At 40.6% G+C, this 16886-nt stretch overlaps 1 protein-coding gene across 1 annotated transcript; it reads right to left on the bottom strand.

Annotated features, from left to right (window-relative positions):
• Positions 1-1939: 1939 nt before the first annotated feature.
• Positions 1940-15311, bottom strand: LOC138871484 (uncharacterized). Its single transcript, XM_070149365.1, has 13 exons — positions 15039-15311; positions 11437-11571; positions 11143-11352; positions 10223-10619; positions 9661-9758; positions 8316-8573; positions 4572-4718; positions 4098-4522; positions 3923-4004; positions 3574-3827; positions 3328-3477; positions 2702-2774; positions 1940-1996 (listed from the first exon to the last, which is right to left on the bottom strand). Exons 1-13 carry the CDS (start codon positions 15309-15311, stop codon positions 1940-1942), a joined length of 2559 nt encoding a protein of 852 aa, XP_070005466.1.
• Between the last annotated feature and the right edge of the window lie 1575 nt (positions 15312-16886).

Below are 16886 nucleotides of genomic sequence, written 5' to 3'. Positions count from 1 at the left end.
AAATAAACTCAAAAAGAAAGAATATAAAGTGAAGAAAACTCCCTATGGATCCTCCATTTGCATGGGGTCCTCTGGTAGCATGAGATCCTGTAGTAGCACGGGATCCTGTCACTAGGCACCCAAATCAGCTGTCCCGGGGGCCTGTGGCTGGACAGAAGTAGCACCCTCTATCTCCTCCAACTCAACATCAACTTCATGCTCCTAGGGGATCATCCTCCTCCTCTTTGGAGCTCTCTCAAACTCCTGTTCCGGAACCTGCTCTATCTGAACTACTGGAGGCTGATCATGCAATAGCATATCCAAAGGAAAATGGTTAGCTGCCTTCATCTTCTCCACTTCTCCCCTCAATTCCTTAACCGACTCATTCGAGGCCCGCATCTTCTTTAGCTTCTTTGTGTTCTTGCTCAGCTCCTTAAGTGTTTTCCCTTGTTCAGCAAGAGCATCCATTATCAGCTTTTGGTTATCAAGGACCTTCTTCTGGTTGTCTTGAAGCTCCTTGAGAGTCTCCTCCACCGAAGCAGACACCTATGGTTGTGGGGGCACTAACTAAGCAGCCACTAAACTAGAGAGGACAGACAACTTAGAAGTTTCTACCTGCATCTATTTGTTGATATTGGAGAGTGTTTGGCTCAATCTGTGGGTAGTCAATGGGTAGGTTGAGTGGATGTAGATGGTCCAGGGGCAGGATCTAGTATGGTCGTGGGAGGCTGAGAAAAAGTGACTACTACAACTAGCTCTTTATAATGGCAAGTAGAAGTAGTGGCTTTGCCCTTGGATTCCTTGGCTTTGGGGTTTTACGGAGCCTTGAGGTTGTACCATGAAAAGGGCATCTTGGTTTTCACCTTCACATCAAATTTTCTTTTCTCTACCTCTTGATCCTCAAAATACATTGTAAGGAAGTTCAGGAAGGGGTATGATCTATCACCCTCATTTACTACCCTGGTGATCACCCTATTCATGACATTCCTGACATTGATCGAGAAACCCCGCCATAATAGCCGCCACTAATATCATCTAGGAGACTGGCATGGTGTTTTCATTTATAGTGTGGTCCAGCCTGCTACATACAAAAGTCTCCCAACCCTTCACCTCCAAGTTTAGGGTTTCCTCAAGATAGGAACCCCTGTTGTCAACCATGCTAGGGTGGTGCCCGGGAGAGCCAGATATGATACCAACCACGAAAGGGCTGGCTCATCAAGTGCCACCTTCTCCAAGTAGAATGCTTCATCTTCCTCATTAAAGCCCAGGTATTCAATTATTGTCTTCCCATCAAACTTCACTTTTAAGTTTCGCACTTTAGTCACTTTGGTATCCTTCTTGATGTGGGAGGCATTGGCGTAGAATTCCTTGACTAAGTGATCCTTTGCCTCTGACACCTTGCTGGTGAAGTAATCCCACCCCACTGGTTCATTTTATTGTTGTTTCACGTTGGGGTTGTGCGGCATGAGATCCCTCTCTATGAACTGGCGCTCATAAATAAGCAACCTTAGAGGCCACCAATCTCTAAACTTGTGATAAACCAGCTCACTGACGAACCGCTTTTGTCACACCTCGGGGTTTCTAGTTCTTTCCACATCCCTAGTTTGAGGCACACCCCATCTCTGTTCATCCGGGACCCCAACTTCTACATCCTACCCAGGTGATGAAGGTGTAGGTGAGGTTGAAGCTAAACTATAAGTGCTCTCTGCTAAGCCCTCAAATGACTCAGAAGAAATATGAACTGAAGCACGAGCAGTAGGAGAGTCTGGAGGTGTAGGTACATCTCTTAACTTATGTTTCTCTGGGAAGTCTTGTACATATTCGGACACTGAATCAGACTCTGATACCTCCCGGGAGGATAAATACTCACTTCCCTCAGAATGGGAAGCAGCTCTATCTACAGCTCTGATGATTTTTCTGGTTTCTCCAATTGCTTTCCGAACTGCTGGGGTCAATTTAATCATGCCTCGTCCCATACCCCAGGTTTGTCACCACCTCCTCTAGATTTAACCATTGTCTGCAAGTATAATCAGTTGAAACATGTTAGTGCAAAGACCAGAAGAAGTAGTGCAGGAAAGCAGTTGACAGTGCAAGACAAAACAGTAGACCGCGGACCGCGAAAATTGCACTACGGCCGCAAAGGCTACACCGCAGACCTCGAAAAATCAACTGTGGCTGCGGAGATATGGGATTCAGACTACCCACTCTCTGATTCAATAGCACCGCGGACTGCGGAAAATGGAGTGCGGTCGCAATAAGTGCACTACGGCCCATAAAAAATCAACCACGACCACAGTCCCTCAAATGTACCTCTCTGAACTTTATCATCGCGGACCGGGAAAAACCATCACAGCTGCGGAGAGGCACCGTTATCAATAGAAAATTCCACTGCTCACCGTGGTTATCAGGATGTAACAATCTCACAAAACAAACAAAGATGACCGCAGACAGCAGAAAAACAACCGCGGACCGCAGAGGTCAAATTAAGGCTCAACAACTAGGGTTTCTAATTATTCATGAATTTTAGTATTAATCAACACATTATCAATCCACTAGGTGGTTAATAACCATTTCTAAGTAATTGAAACCTACTCTAATTAACATTATGGAACCCTAAGCCAAAATTGAAAGAAAAAGGAAGAAGAATAAGTAATAACTATCAATTTAAAAGAAAATAAGAACAAAATTAGTGAACAATATTCTATGGGTTGATTGGAATTACCAGATGTGAAATGTGAAACAAATAAAGCTCAGTTCTTGTGTTTGTGCAATCTAGAGCATTAGTGAACAATATTCTATGTTGTTTGAGTATGCAAAGAGCGAAAAGTGTAAAAGGGGCCCTGAGGTTCTATTTATAGACAAGCCTTAGGACCTACCCATGCTTACCTGTCGCGGCCGCCGTAAATACACCGCGGACCGCGGTTGTGAAGTTTAGAAGGGTTGTTGCTTTGAGACCACCGTGGAACGCAAAAAATTCTTTGCTACAGAGCTAACCCACCGTTGACCGCGAAAAATGCGTTGCGGCAGCAGTTGAAACTTCAGAGAACCTCTATTTTGGACCTTTTAGCACCACTGACCACGAACAATTTCTGCCTCCGCGGTAAGGCCATTGTGACCACAAAAACTCGAGCGCGGTAGTGGTCCAAACTTTAGAGAGTGCTAACCTTATTCCAGATTAGTCCTGCATTGCATCAACATCCCCTATACACATCTCACAACCAGTTAGTTCAAAAGCAAATCATACACAAAGAAAAAAATCAAATAAAAACAAAAACACAAACATATAGGTTGCCTCCCAAGAAGCATCTGATTTAATATCTCGGCACGACGCAGGTTACCATCAATCACTTGAGATGGATTAGTGCCAACACATGGCTGTCATCAAACTTGCTAAGATAGTGCTTGACTCTATGCCCATGAACTCTGAAGATCTCACCATTTTTGTTTTTCAAATCAAGAGTACCAAACAGAGTCATAAGCACCACCTCAAAAGGTCCACTGCATTTTGATTTAAGCTTTCCCGGAAAGAATCGTAATCAGGAATTGAACAAGAGAACCAAATCACCCACTTTGAACTCCTTGCCACGTGCTTACTTGTCATGAAGGTACTTCATCTTGTCCTTATACAAGGATGAACTAGAGTAGACATGAAACCGAAAATCATCAAGCTCATTAAGCTTCTCCACACAAAGATTTGCTGCCACATCCCATTCAAGATTTAACTTCCTCAAAGCCCACATAGCCTTGTTCTCTAACTCAACCGGTAGATGGAAAGCTTTCCCAAACATCAACCGGTATGGAAACATACCAATCAGAGTCTTGTAAGCAGTCTTATTGATCAATCGGTCCTATGTGCATTGACCGTCTTTGAAAATATACTTTTGATCTCCCTGTTAGAGACTTCAACTTGCCCACAATCTTGAGGATGGTAAGGGGTAGAAACCTTGTGATTGACACCACACTTTGCAAGCAAAGTGTCAGATGCCTTATTGAAAAAATGAGACGCTCCATCACTAATGATTGCTCTAGAAGTGCCAAACCGAGTAAAGATACTCTTCTTGAGAAAGGCCACAACACTCCGGGCCTCGTTGTTGGGTAAAGCCACGGCCTAAACCCACTTTGAAACATAATCAATGGCCACAAGAATGTACGTGTTGCCACAAGAGCTTACAAACGGACCCATGAAATCAATGCCCCATACATCAAATATGTTAACCTCGAGAATAGTGGTGAGAGGCATCTCATCCTTCATTGAAATTCCACCAGCTCTTTGACATTCATCACATTTCTTCACCAGTTCACTTGCATCATTGTACAATTTGGGACAATAAAAACCACAACTTAACACCTTTGAAGCTCTCCTCGCCCCACCATGATGACCACCATAGGGAGAGGAATGATAAGCATCAAGAATTCTCAATTGCTCCTCCTCCAGAACACATCTCCGGATCACACCATCATTACAGATTTTTAACAAGTACGACTCATCCCAGTAGTAGTCCAAGCTATCCCGTTTAAGCTTCTTCCTTTGGTTAGAAGAGAGCTCATACGAAACAATACCGATTACAAGGGAATTGGCAACATCAGCAAACCAAAGGCATATTATTCACAGACACAGAGAGGAGTTGCTCATTAGGAAATGAATCACTAATATCGAGGCCATCACGTGGCCTCCCCTCCTCCTCCAAGAGGGACAAGTGGTTCACCACTTGGTTTTCACACCCTTTCCGGTCCACAATCTACAGATCAAACTAAGTAATAAGACCCATATTATTAACCGAGCTTTGGAATCCTTCTTTGTCATCAAGTAGCGGAGTGCTCCATTTTCCGTCACCGTGTAATTCACTTGAGCATCATTCATTATTTTGCTAGCATAATACACTGGGTGAAACATTTTATTCACTCTTTGACCCAAAATCGCTTCTACCACAATATCGCTTGTGTCACGACCCAAACCAATGGGCCACGATGGGTGCCTGAGTCATACTAGTCACACACCCCTAAGCATACGTCTAGGATATGAACCTGTATAACATCTGTTGAGTTACGAGATGTACATGGAGGAAATCTGCCCAAAAAGGGCATACATACATACATACATACATACATATATACGTACGATATACGTAGGGCGAGCCGACAAGACTACTATAGGCAACTATGCATCTGAAAACTTGAAGCCGACAAGGCCACATATTATCCAGCTATACATACTGTCTACAGACCTCTAGTAGAAACATAAATGTACAAAGACGGGACTGAGCCACGTCATACCCATATACATATATATATATATATATATATATATATATATATATATATATAAACGTATCGTACCAAAATCAAAAGCAGCTCTGAATCAAGTAGAGCACGCCAACTCTCGCTGATCAGGGATCCTAGGAAGGGGGACCATCAGCTGGCCTACCTGCACCTGCAGGCATGAAATGCAGGCCCCGTGAAATAGGGCGTCAGTACGAAAAATGTACTGAGTATGTAATGTATGAAAATAAGTACGTAAAAGATATAAATGAAACACGGAATACCGAAATACCTTTAAAATCTAAATAACTTAGTAAATTTTGAAACGTTTATAATATCATGCACATGCGTATAAATGTCATTCCATGCATAAGTATAGGTGTATATAATATCATCAAGCCACAGAGGGCATCCTATTATATCGTCTCGGCCACTATGGGCAACATCATCAACATATACAACTGATTAGGTGGTGCTGCGTATATAACGCCATAACATTTTCTCATATCCCATATACATATATATACATATATACGCGTATATAATGCTGTTTGAATCATATTTCAGCCACTATGGGCGACATCATCATCATTTAATAGCTGGTCAGGTGGGGGTGCATATATAACGTCATAACTCTTACACATATCCCATATATATATATTTACATATATACGCGTATATAACGCCATCTGGTCATGGGTCAATGCACATGCATGAAATGCATGAAAAACACGTAAAAATCTCAATATTCCTTCCGGATAAATTTTTTCAACTGCGTATTATTCTGAGACCCATGAACAGAAGATAATGATAATTCTCATGTGGAATCAAGAATATCGACACCTCTACTATTTCTATGAATAGAGTAATTTATAGAAACTGTGTATTTGCTCGTTTTTTCAGTATAATTTGGACCATGCCAAAAGAAAGAAGGCAAGGCCTTAACATACCTATTCCCGAAATTATTTGAACGAACCTACTTCTGCAAAATATGGATGAAATTCACACTTGAACAACTTGAAATTCTGGACGAACTCAAACTTCTTTTAACATCTTTTTTTTTGAATGGAATTTGCTAAGGATTGAATTGAACAATATTCCTACTCTCTCATGTTTGCAAGTTTGAAGTCAGAATGTCAAAAGGTTGTTTTCTTGGTTTTGGTTCAAGACAGAACATAAGTCTTGATTTTGAATGAATTGTATTGCTTTATTTGATTTGATATAGCTCACCAAAGGATAAGATTTTTAAATTTAAGCCTTTGACGCATGTAAAGTTTATTAATGACTCACCTTATCCTAAGGGAGGGCTTCCACATTACTCTTTGGGGTAATTTATTAAATTTATCCACTTATTAGTTAATCGGGTAATATTTTGTTACCCGGTAATTAATCTATTACCCGCATAATTTAAAAATTATCACAAATTACTTAAAATTATATTTATTTTCAAAATACTTCATATATACCTTATATATTACACTACCGTTGTCATATGGTACCTTGCATGGTATATAATTATCGGGGTATTATTACTTGATCGGTATTTTATCCAAACTTGACAATTTTCAATGAAACTCATTTTCTCTAATTCGTGCATCCTTTATCCTTCATGAAACTTATTTATCGCCTGTTATAAATAGCATAAGTACATTAATGTTAAGATGATCTCATCCCCGAGTCTATGTCAGTTATATGAAAACGAAATTTTAATGTACGAAAATGCGAGATGTAACATCCTTCCCCCCTTAGAAATATTCGTCCTCGAATCTTCAACTCCCCGTAATCTGCATATCTTTGGCAGGGTCGCCTTAGTAACAACACCACTACCAATTCTCCTCGTAGAAGCTTAATAACCTAAAGCCACACAGGACCACAACTATGAATAACGACCATGGCCTCACACGACCAACAACAATAACCAACATAAGAATTTATACACGTACCTTATGATTATGACGTCTCAGTCGGACCCTTCTTTGGAGGAGCAAATAGGTAGGGATATCTAGACTTCATTGTTTCCTTAGCCTCCCAAGTCATTTCTTCCACATTGTTATTTCTCCAATGTACTTTCATGGAGGGTACCTCCTTATTCCGTAGCTTGCGGATTTGTCGGTCTAGAATGGCAACCGGAATTTCCTCATATGACAAGTCCTTTGTAATCTGTACATCATTTGTTGGCACCACTCGGGTAGGATCGCCAATGAACTTTCATAACACAGATACGTGAAAAACTGGATGGATAGACTCCAATTCTGAGGGCAATTCTAACTCATAAGCTACTCGTCCCACTCTCTGAATGGTCCCATAAGGCCTAATATACCGTGGGCTAAGTTTGCCTTTCTTGCCAAATCTCATCACACCCTTCATTGGAGACACCTTTAAGAATACCCAGTCATCAACCCCGAACTCTAAATCTCGATGTCGCACGTCAGAATATGACTTCTGACGGCTCTGAGCTGTCAATAGTCTATCCTAGATAAGCTTTACTTTTTCTATGGCTTGCTGAACCAGGTCTGGCTCGTGTAATCTAAATTCTCCAGTGTCGAACCACCCTATAGGAGACCTACACTTTCATCCATAAAGAGCTTCGTATGGAGCCATCTAAATGTTGGAGTGGTAGATATTATTATATGCGAACTCAATAAACGGCAGATGATCATTCTAGCTACCTTTGAAGTCTATTACACAATCTCGTAACATATCCTCCAGTGTTTGAATAGTACGCTCAGCCTATCTGTCTGTCTGGGGATGAAATGTTGTACTAAGACTTACTTGAGTCCCCAATCCTTTTGGAAGGACCTCCAGAAGTTATCTATGAATTGAGCTCCTCTATCCGAGATAATAGATACAGGGACACCATGCAATCGTACTATCTCCTTAATATAAAACCTTGCTTAATCCTCCGAGAAATATGTAGTTCTAATGGGAAGAAAATGAGCTGACTTTGTAAGTCTATCAACAACCACCTCGAATCGAACTTACACTGGGTACGAGGTAAACCTACGATGAAGTCTATATTGATTACTTCCTATTTCCAAGTCGGAATCTCCATAACTTGCAATAGCCCACCAATATACCTTCCTGATATCATGATACATCTTTGTTGCTCCTGGATGGATAGAATAACGAGAATCGTGAGTTTCTCCCATAACCTGCCGACGCAGCCCTGCAACATTAGGCATATATAACCGTCTTTGATATCTGAGGATCCCATCTTCTGTAATTTCTAACGGCATCTTCTCCTTGTGAATGGTGTCATCCCTATAATGAACTAACACAAGATCCTCGTATTGGCATTCCTTTACTTTAGTTACTAAAGAGGATATTGCCATATCCTGAAGAGTAATTCCAATGCCACCTGAGTCCAGTATCCGAACTCTAAGACTAGCTAGATGATGATCCTCATGGGTTATTCCCTCTTTTCTAGTTGTAAATGCGTCATGCTACCCATAGATCTATGGCTGAGGGCGTTGGCTACTACGTTCGTCTTCCCCAGATGGTATAAAATATCAACGTCATAGTCTTTAAGTAGCTCCAACCATATCCTTTGACGTAGATTCAATTCCTTTTGCCTAAAGATGTACTGAGGCTCTTATGATCCATATAGACATCAACATGAATGCCATATAAGTAGTGCCTCCACATCTTTAATACATAAATCACCACAGTTAACTCTAAATTGTGTGTCAGATAGTTCTTCTCGTGCTTTCTCAGTTATCTAGAAGCATAAGCCACAACCTTACCATACTGCATCAGCACACAACCCAATTCAATGCCTGAAGCGTGGCAATAGATAACATAACCATCGGTCCCTTTTGGGAGCATTAGAACTGGTGCTGAAGTTTATCTGTCTTTTAATGCCTGGAAACTTTGTTCACGAGCATCGACCCATTGAATCTTTTCTCCCTTCTGAGTCAACTTACATGGGTATTCTAATTTTTTTTACAATTCAAAAAATTCCCCTCTTCGGAGGCCTAAACTTCATCCTTTATCCATCATCATTATGCCAGTATCCCACTATTAGGGTAGTATTTCATCTATTCTAAACGTTACTAGTCTTAGACTCCTTTAAGTCCTTCCAGGCCATACTGAGCCTTCTATAACTTAGAGAAACTATCAGCTCTCTCATGAGCTTAACCCCAAGAACTTATCCATTCTCGCCACCTTTTCACTCATCTTTTATTATCCTTCCTCTTGTCTTCCTAGAACCTTGTTGCTCTACCATATCTTAGCTTGCGACCTACACATATCTATTTATACTTATTCGCAACGTTTCTTCAACCTACTTGCAACATAGATTTCCTTATGTTATTTTGGAACATCAAGCAAGACACCACATAGCACTCTGGTCAAAGGTGGTTAGAAGAGAAGAAAATTTCGTTACAAGTTTCTCGTAATAACCTACCAAAAGAAGTTGCAAACCTTAATCGGTGTTGTGGGTCTAGACAAAGTCTTCACTTCCTCGGTATCTTGTGTATCTACATGGATGTCTTTATCCGAAATAATATGCCCAATGAAAGCTACAGAGTTCAACCAGAGTTCATTTTTAGAAAATTTTGCATACAACTTCCCTATTTGTAAAACTCTGAGCACAGTACGCAGATGATCTGCATGCTAAGCCTCTGAACGAGAATATGCCAATATATCTTCAATAAATACAATTACAAACAAATCTAAAAAAGGGCCTGAATACACGGTTCTTTAAATCCATGAATACTGTTAGGGCATTGGTCAGACCGAACGACATAACCCGAAACTCAAAGTGCCCATATCTGGTCTTAAATGTTGTCTTCGGAATATCTTTATCCTTAACCCTTACCTAATAGTACCCAGACCTTAGGTCTATCTTTGAAAAACACTTGGCACCTTGCAACTGATCAAATAAATCATCAATTCTTAGGAATGGGTACTTATTCTTGATCGTCACCTTATTCAACAGCATATAATTAATACACATTCGTAAAGAAAAATCCTACTTTCTTACAAACAACACAGGTTCTCCCCACGGTGACGTACTTGATCTGATAAAACCTTTTTTCAAGCAAGCCCCTTAGTTGTTCCTTTAACTCATTCAGCTCTGCAGGGGCCATTCTATAAGGGGGAATAGATATTAGATGAATATCTAGTAGTAGTAGGTCAATGACAAACTCAATTTCTCGCTTTGGCGAAAGACCTGGAAGCTCATCGGGGAAAACATCCGAAAACTCATTCACCACATGGATAGACTGAATGGTTGGTAGCTCTACTTTCACATCCCAAACCCAAACCCAGTGATAAATATAGTCCTTTCTGATCATCTTCCTTGCCTTGAGATATAAGATAAATTTACATTTTAGTGATGCGGTATTACCTTGCCATTCTAAAATAGGCTCTCCTGGAAACTGAAATCAAATCATATTTCATCTACACTTGATGTTAGCATAACAAGAGGCCAATCCATCCATACCTACTATAATATCAAGTCCTACCCAACCGAATACCACGTATCTTATCCTTGTTTATTATCAAATCTATCCCGGGCCACTTCGGGCCACATCCATATATATAGGTAACAATATTAAAACATAACTTGCATAACTAATTTACAAAAAGGTTTATATACATAGGGGCCGACTAGGCCGTAGACATGTCATACTGAAAACTATATACGGGATAATGTCTGCAAAACCTCTAAGTAGGCATAACCATAATATATACAAGTCGGGACGGGGCTCTCTACGTCCTGATAAAACAACCTAACACATTTATAACCCTGAGTTGGTAATATTCTAAGAATAGGTTGAACTCACCAACCAAAAACTGACACTTGGAGGAAGTCTACTGTAGAGAGTCTTTGCCTCGTCCTATATAAGAACCTCGATAAGACACAGTTCGTAGCGGAACCTTCATATCCTTATCAGTTACCTTCCTTCTCTTGGCCCGGCTACTATCCTCTTCCTCTGCGTATCCCACAACATACATTGGAAAACCTTGATTGATAGACTCCCAAGACTGTGGACTATCTGGAACCTCAGAAGAGCTGGTGTCCGCAAATGCCATGACATAATTTTGAACCTGAGGGAAACCCGGTTGTGCCAATCCATGCATTACTCCCCTCATACCCTGATCAATGGGCTGTGATAATGAAACTAAAGGCCTTGGCAAAGGCAGAACTCCTCTTACCCCATCTACTGCCGGAGTGGTCGAAACAACTCAAACGGATGACTCATATGGATCCTCATATGGATCCTCCTCAATAGAACCCATGATCTCCGATGGGTCTGAATCCATAGTATAACTCATCTCTCTTTCTAAGACCTTCGTAGCCTTCTGACCTGTGCTAGCGGCTATAGTCTTCGAAGGCATCACAGAAAATGTAACACATCATTAGGAACATGAATGCTTATATCGCACGATCTAAGATAAGAAGAGAGGATAACATCCTATATGTCATGTAGCCTCCCGTCTATAAATATGGTGCACGACACACCCATAAACAAGACTCTACTAGACACAGTCTGTAGATAACCATAGGACAGAACTGCTCTGATACCACTTTTGTCACAACTCAAACCGATGGGCCGCGATGAGTGCCAGAGTCCTACCTGTCAAACACCCCTAAGCATACGTCTAAGATATGAACGTGTATAACATCTGCTAAGTTACGAGATGTACATAGAGGAAATATACCCAAAAAAGGGCATACATACATACATATATACGTACGATATATGTAGGGAAAGCCGACAAGGCTGCTATAGACAACTATACATCTAAAAACTGGAAGCCGGCAATGCCACATACTACCCAACTAGACATACTATCTGCAGACCTCTAACAGAAACATAACTGTACAAAGACGTGACTGAGCCACGTCGTACCAAAATCAAAAGCAGCTCCGAATAAAGTGGAGCACGCCAACTATCGCTGATCATGGATCCTAGGAAGGGGGACCGTCAGCTTGCCTACCTGCACTTGCGGGCAGGAAATGCAGGCCCCGTGAAATAGGGTGTCAGTAAGAAAAATGTACTGAGTATTTAAGGCATGAAAATAAGTACGTAAAAGACATAGATAAAACATGGAATACAGAAATTATTTTAAATCTGAATAACTCGGTAAATTTTGAAATGTTTATAATATCATGCACATGCATATAAATGTCATGTCGTGCATAGGTATAGGTGTACATAATATCATCAAGCCACTGAGGGAATCCCATCATATCGTCGCAACCACTGTGGGCAACATCATCAACATATACCAACTGATCAGGTGGTGGTGCGTATATAGTGTCATAACCTCTTTCCATATCCCATATACGTATACATACATATATACCCGTATATAACCCCTTTGAATAATATTTCACCAATGTGAGCAACATCATCATCATATACCAACTGATCAGGTGGTGGTGCGTATATAACGCCGTAACCTTTTACTATAGCCCATATTCATATATTTATATATATACGCGTATATAATGCCATCTAGTCATGGGTCAATGCACATGTATGAAATGCACGAAAAATACGTAAAAATATCAATATTCCTTCCGGATAAATTTTTCCAACTACGTATTATTCTGAGACCCATGAACAGAAGATAATGATAATTCATGGGGAATCAAGAATATAGTCACTCCTACTATTTCTAAGAATAGAGTAATTTATAGAAACTGTGTATTTGCTCGTTTCTTCAGTATAATTTGGACCATGCCAAAAGAAAGAAGGCAAGGCCTTAACATACCTATTCCCGGAATTATTTGAACGAACCTACTTCTGCAAAATATGGATGAAATTCACACTTGAACAACTTGAAATTCTGGACGAACTCAATCTTCTTTTAACATCTTTTTTTTTGAATGAAATTTGCTAAGGATTGAATTGAACAATATTCCTACTCTCTCATGTTTGCAAGTTTGAAGTCAGAATGTCAAAAGGTTGTTTTCTTGGTTTTGGTTCAAGACAGAACATAAGTCCTGATTTTGAATGAATTGTATTGCTTTCTTTGATTTAATATAGCTCACCAAAGGATAAGATTTTTAAATTTAAGCCTTTGACGCATGTAAAGTTTATTAATGACTCACCTTATCCTAAGGGAGGGCTTCCACATTACTCTTTGGGGTAATTTATTAAATTTATCCACTTATTAGTTAATCGGGTAATATTTTGTTACCCGGTAATTAATCTATTACTCGCATAATTTAAAAATTATCACAAATTACTTAAAATTATATTTATTTTCAAAATACTTCATATATACCTTATATATTACACTACCATTGTCATATGGTACCTTGCATGGTATATAATTATCGGGGTATTATTACTTGATCGGTATTTTATCCAAACTTGACAATTTTCAATGAAACTCATTTTCTCTATTTCGTGCATCCTTTATCCTTCATGAAACTTATTTATCGCCTTTTATAAATTGTGTAAGGACGTCAACGTCAAGATGATATCATCCTCGAGTCTACGTCGGTGATATGAAAATGAAATTTTAACGTATGAAAAAGCGAGATGTAATAGTTTGCGTCACACATGAGTTCAAAAGGTAAGCTCCAATTGGGTGCGGTAATAATGGGAGTGGTTGTAAATTTGTACTTAAGGAGTTCAAAAGCTTTCATACATTCCTCATTGAATGCGAACTTGGCATCTTTTTCCAATAACTTGCACAAGGGATTCACTACCTTAGAAAAGTCTTTGATGAATCACCGGTAGAACCCCGCATGCCCAAGAAAACTTCTAACCCCCCTGACTTAGGTAGGAGGAGGAAACTTTGAGATCACTTCAATTTTAGCCTTGTCCACCTCTATGTTGTGCTTTGAGATCTTATGGCCGAGGACAATGCCCTCCTCGACCATAAAGTCACATTTCTCCCAGTTAAGCACAACATTGGTCTCTTCGCACCGGGACAACACCTTGTCCAGATTCTTCAAACATTCATCAAACAAGTCACCCACAACACTAAAGTCATCCATGAACACTTCTAAAATGACCTCCACCAGGTCAATAAATATGGCCATCATACACCGCTAGAATGTAGCCGGTGCATTACACAACCCAAATGGCATCCTAGAAAAGGAGAAAGTGCCATACGAACACATGAAAATGGTTTTCTCCTTATCTTACAGAGCAATCAAAATGTGGTTGTACCCAGAGTACCCATCCAATAAAAAGTAGAAGGCACGCCCAGCAAGTTTATCTAGCATCTGGTCAAGAAAAGGTAATGGAAAGTGATCCTTGCGGGTCACTTTATTCAGCTTGCAATATTCCATGCACATCCTTTATCCGGTGACACTCTTGGTAGGAATCAACTCATTTTGTGCATTGGTAACCACGGTCATACCACCCTTCTTTGGCACACACTACACCGGTAAAGTCTAAGAACTATCTAAGATGGGGTACACAACCCCTACATCCAACCACTTGATCACCTCCTTTTTCACAACTTCTTGCACAGCCTCATTCAACCTCCTCTGATGTTCCACGGATGGCTTGTCATCTTTCTCAAGAATAATCTTGGGGTCAACTCATACCTGAGGTGTGGAGGCAAAGGCTTCAACTCCAACACGGGAGGTTACTCGATTGAGGGCTTTGTTGGTGGAGTATTTCTATTCTCAAGATCCAAAGAGAGCTTTTGAGGCTCATAAGAGTAAGAGCCCCATTCCATGCAAATCATTGACACACTCCACCCGACCTTCATCCTTATTGACATCAAGGTTAAATAATTGCTTCTAGAGGGTCCTCCAAATTGATCATTGCACTAGTATCATCAACTATCACTACCGTGACAAGATCCACAAAAGAGCACACTTTAGTACTGTTGGGCTGCTTCATTGACTTGCACATATGAAAGACCACTTTTTCATCACCCACCCAGAAGGTAAGTTCCCTTACTTCCACATCAACTAAGACCTTCCTAGTTGCAAGGAAAGGTCTCCCCAATATGATCGGAACCTCATAATCAACCTCACAGTTCAAGATCACAAAATTAACGGGCAAAATGAACTTGTCCACCCGAACAAGAACATCATCTAAAATACCAAGCGACCTCTTCATAGTTCTATCAGCAATTTGCAACCTCATTGAAGTAGCCCTAGATTGACGGATATGCAAATTTTTGAACAGGGAGTAAGGCATCAAATTGATACTTGCACCCAAATCGCATAATGCCTTTGCAAAATCCGTGCTCCCAATGGTACATGGGATGATGAAAGAACCGGGATCTTCAAGCTTTGGAGCTACGAGTGCACAATTGCACTTACTTGGTGAGTCATTTTGATGGTCTCACAATCCATGATCTCTTTTTAGTCACCAAGTCTTTTATGAACTTGGCGTAACCCGGCATTTTCTCAAGAGCTTCCACCAAAGAGAGATTGATTGATAAGCTCTTCATCATGTCAATAAACTTTCTAATTGGTTCTCATTCTTTTGCTTCACAAGCCTTTGATGGTCAGGTGGAGGAGGCCTTGTCAAGGGAGCCGTAGCCTTGGGCACTACCCTTTCCGGTATGTCCATTATGTGTTCCCTAGATGGATTCACGTCATCTTGGGTCTCCACTTCATCATCATGTACATCAATCCTCACTTTCGCATTTACATTCCCTTCGCTCACTTGCTCATCAACTAAAGGAACATCATCATCTTGCACTTGAATCTAATCACTCACAATTTCCTTTTACTGGGTGGTATTCATCACCACCTTTACCACTTCTAGTAGTTACCGCCATTACATGGCCGGTGTTGTTCCCACCCTTCGGGTTTACTACTATATTACTAGATAGAGCCCCCTTAGAGAGAGTATTCAAAGACTGTGAAATTTGGCCAAGTTAAACCTCCAAATTATGCATTGAAGTATTGTGGGATGCAAACTAGCATTAGAGTCAGCATTCTTCTTCATCATTTGTTCAAACATCATCTCGATCCTTCCCATCTCATTGTTTAACGTGCTAGGACATTGTGATGGAAATGGAGGTGGGTTGTTTGGCTGTTGATACATCGGAGGCCTTTGAAAGCCTTGCCCCCGATTCCCTTGATTGCCATTGTTACAACCCCCTTGGTTGTTGTTTCCTCCCTAATTGTTGTTGTTGCCACTCCAGTTGCCCTAATTGTTCTAGTTGCCCCAATTTTGATTGTTGTTCCCCCAGTTTCTATTGCCTTGTTGGTTTTGGTTCCCCCATTTTCCTTGGGATCTCCATTTTTTGTTGTTGGTTAGGAGCAGTGCCCCTTTGTCCTTGGTAATTGTTCACATATTGCACTTTTTCATTTGGATAATCATAGCCCTCATCTTGATTGAAACCACCACTGCCTTGGTCATATTGATCCGGATTATCTTGACCTTGTTGACCTCTTTGTCATCGCTTGTTGACCAACATGTTCACACCCTCCATAGCATTTACTTGTCTAGGAGCTTGAACTTGTTGCAATTGAGCTTTTTCCAACTGGTTCATTGGGGTAGTTAACTCTGCTATTGCCTGGCCATGATCATGGAGCTCTTTTTGCAAGTGGATGACAGTGGGATCACCATGTGGCACATTGGCTCGAATTTGCCAAGCTGAGGAAGTATCTACCATCTCATCCAATATCTCACATGCTTGATCATAAGGTGTGTTCATAGAATCTCCCCTGGCTAGCTAGTTCACTACCTAATGATTGGCCCTGT

Source organism: Nicotiana sylvestris, chromosome 6 (genome assembly GCF_000393655.2).
Source record: "Nicotiana sylvestris chromosome 6, ASM39365v2, whole genome shotgun sequence".
Lineage (NCBI taxonomy): Eukaryota > Viridiplantae > Streptophyta > Magnoliopsida > Solanales > Solanaceae > Nicotiana > Nicotiana sylvestris.
Note: the sequence above shows the minus strand (reverse complement) of the source record. Positions and strands in the feature narration are given on the sequence as shown.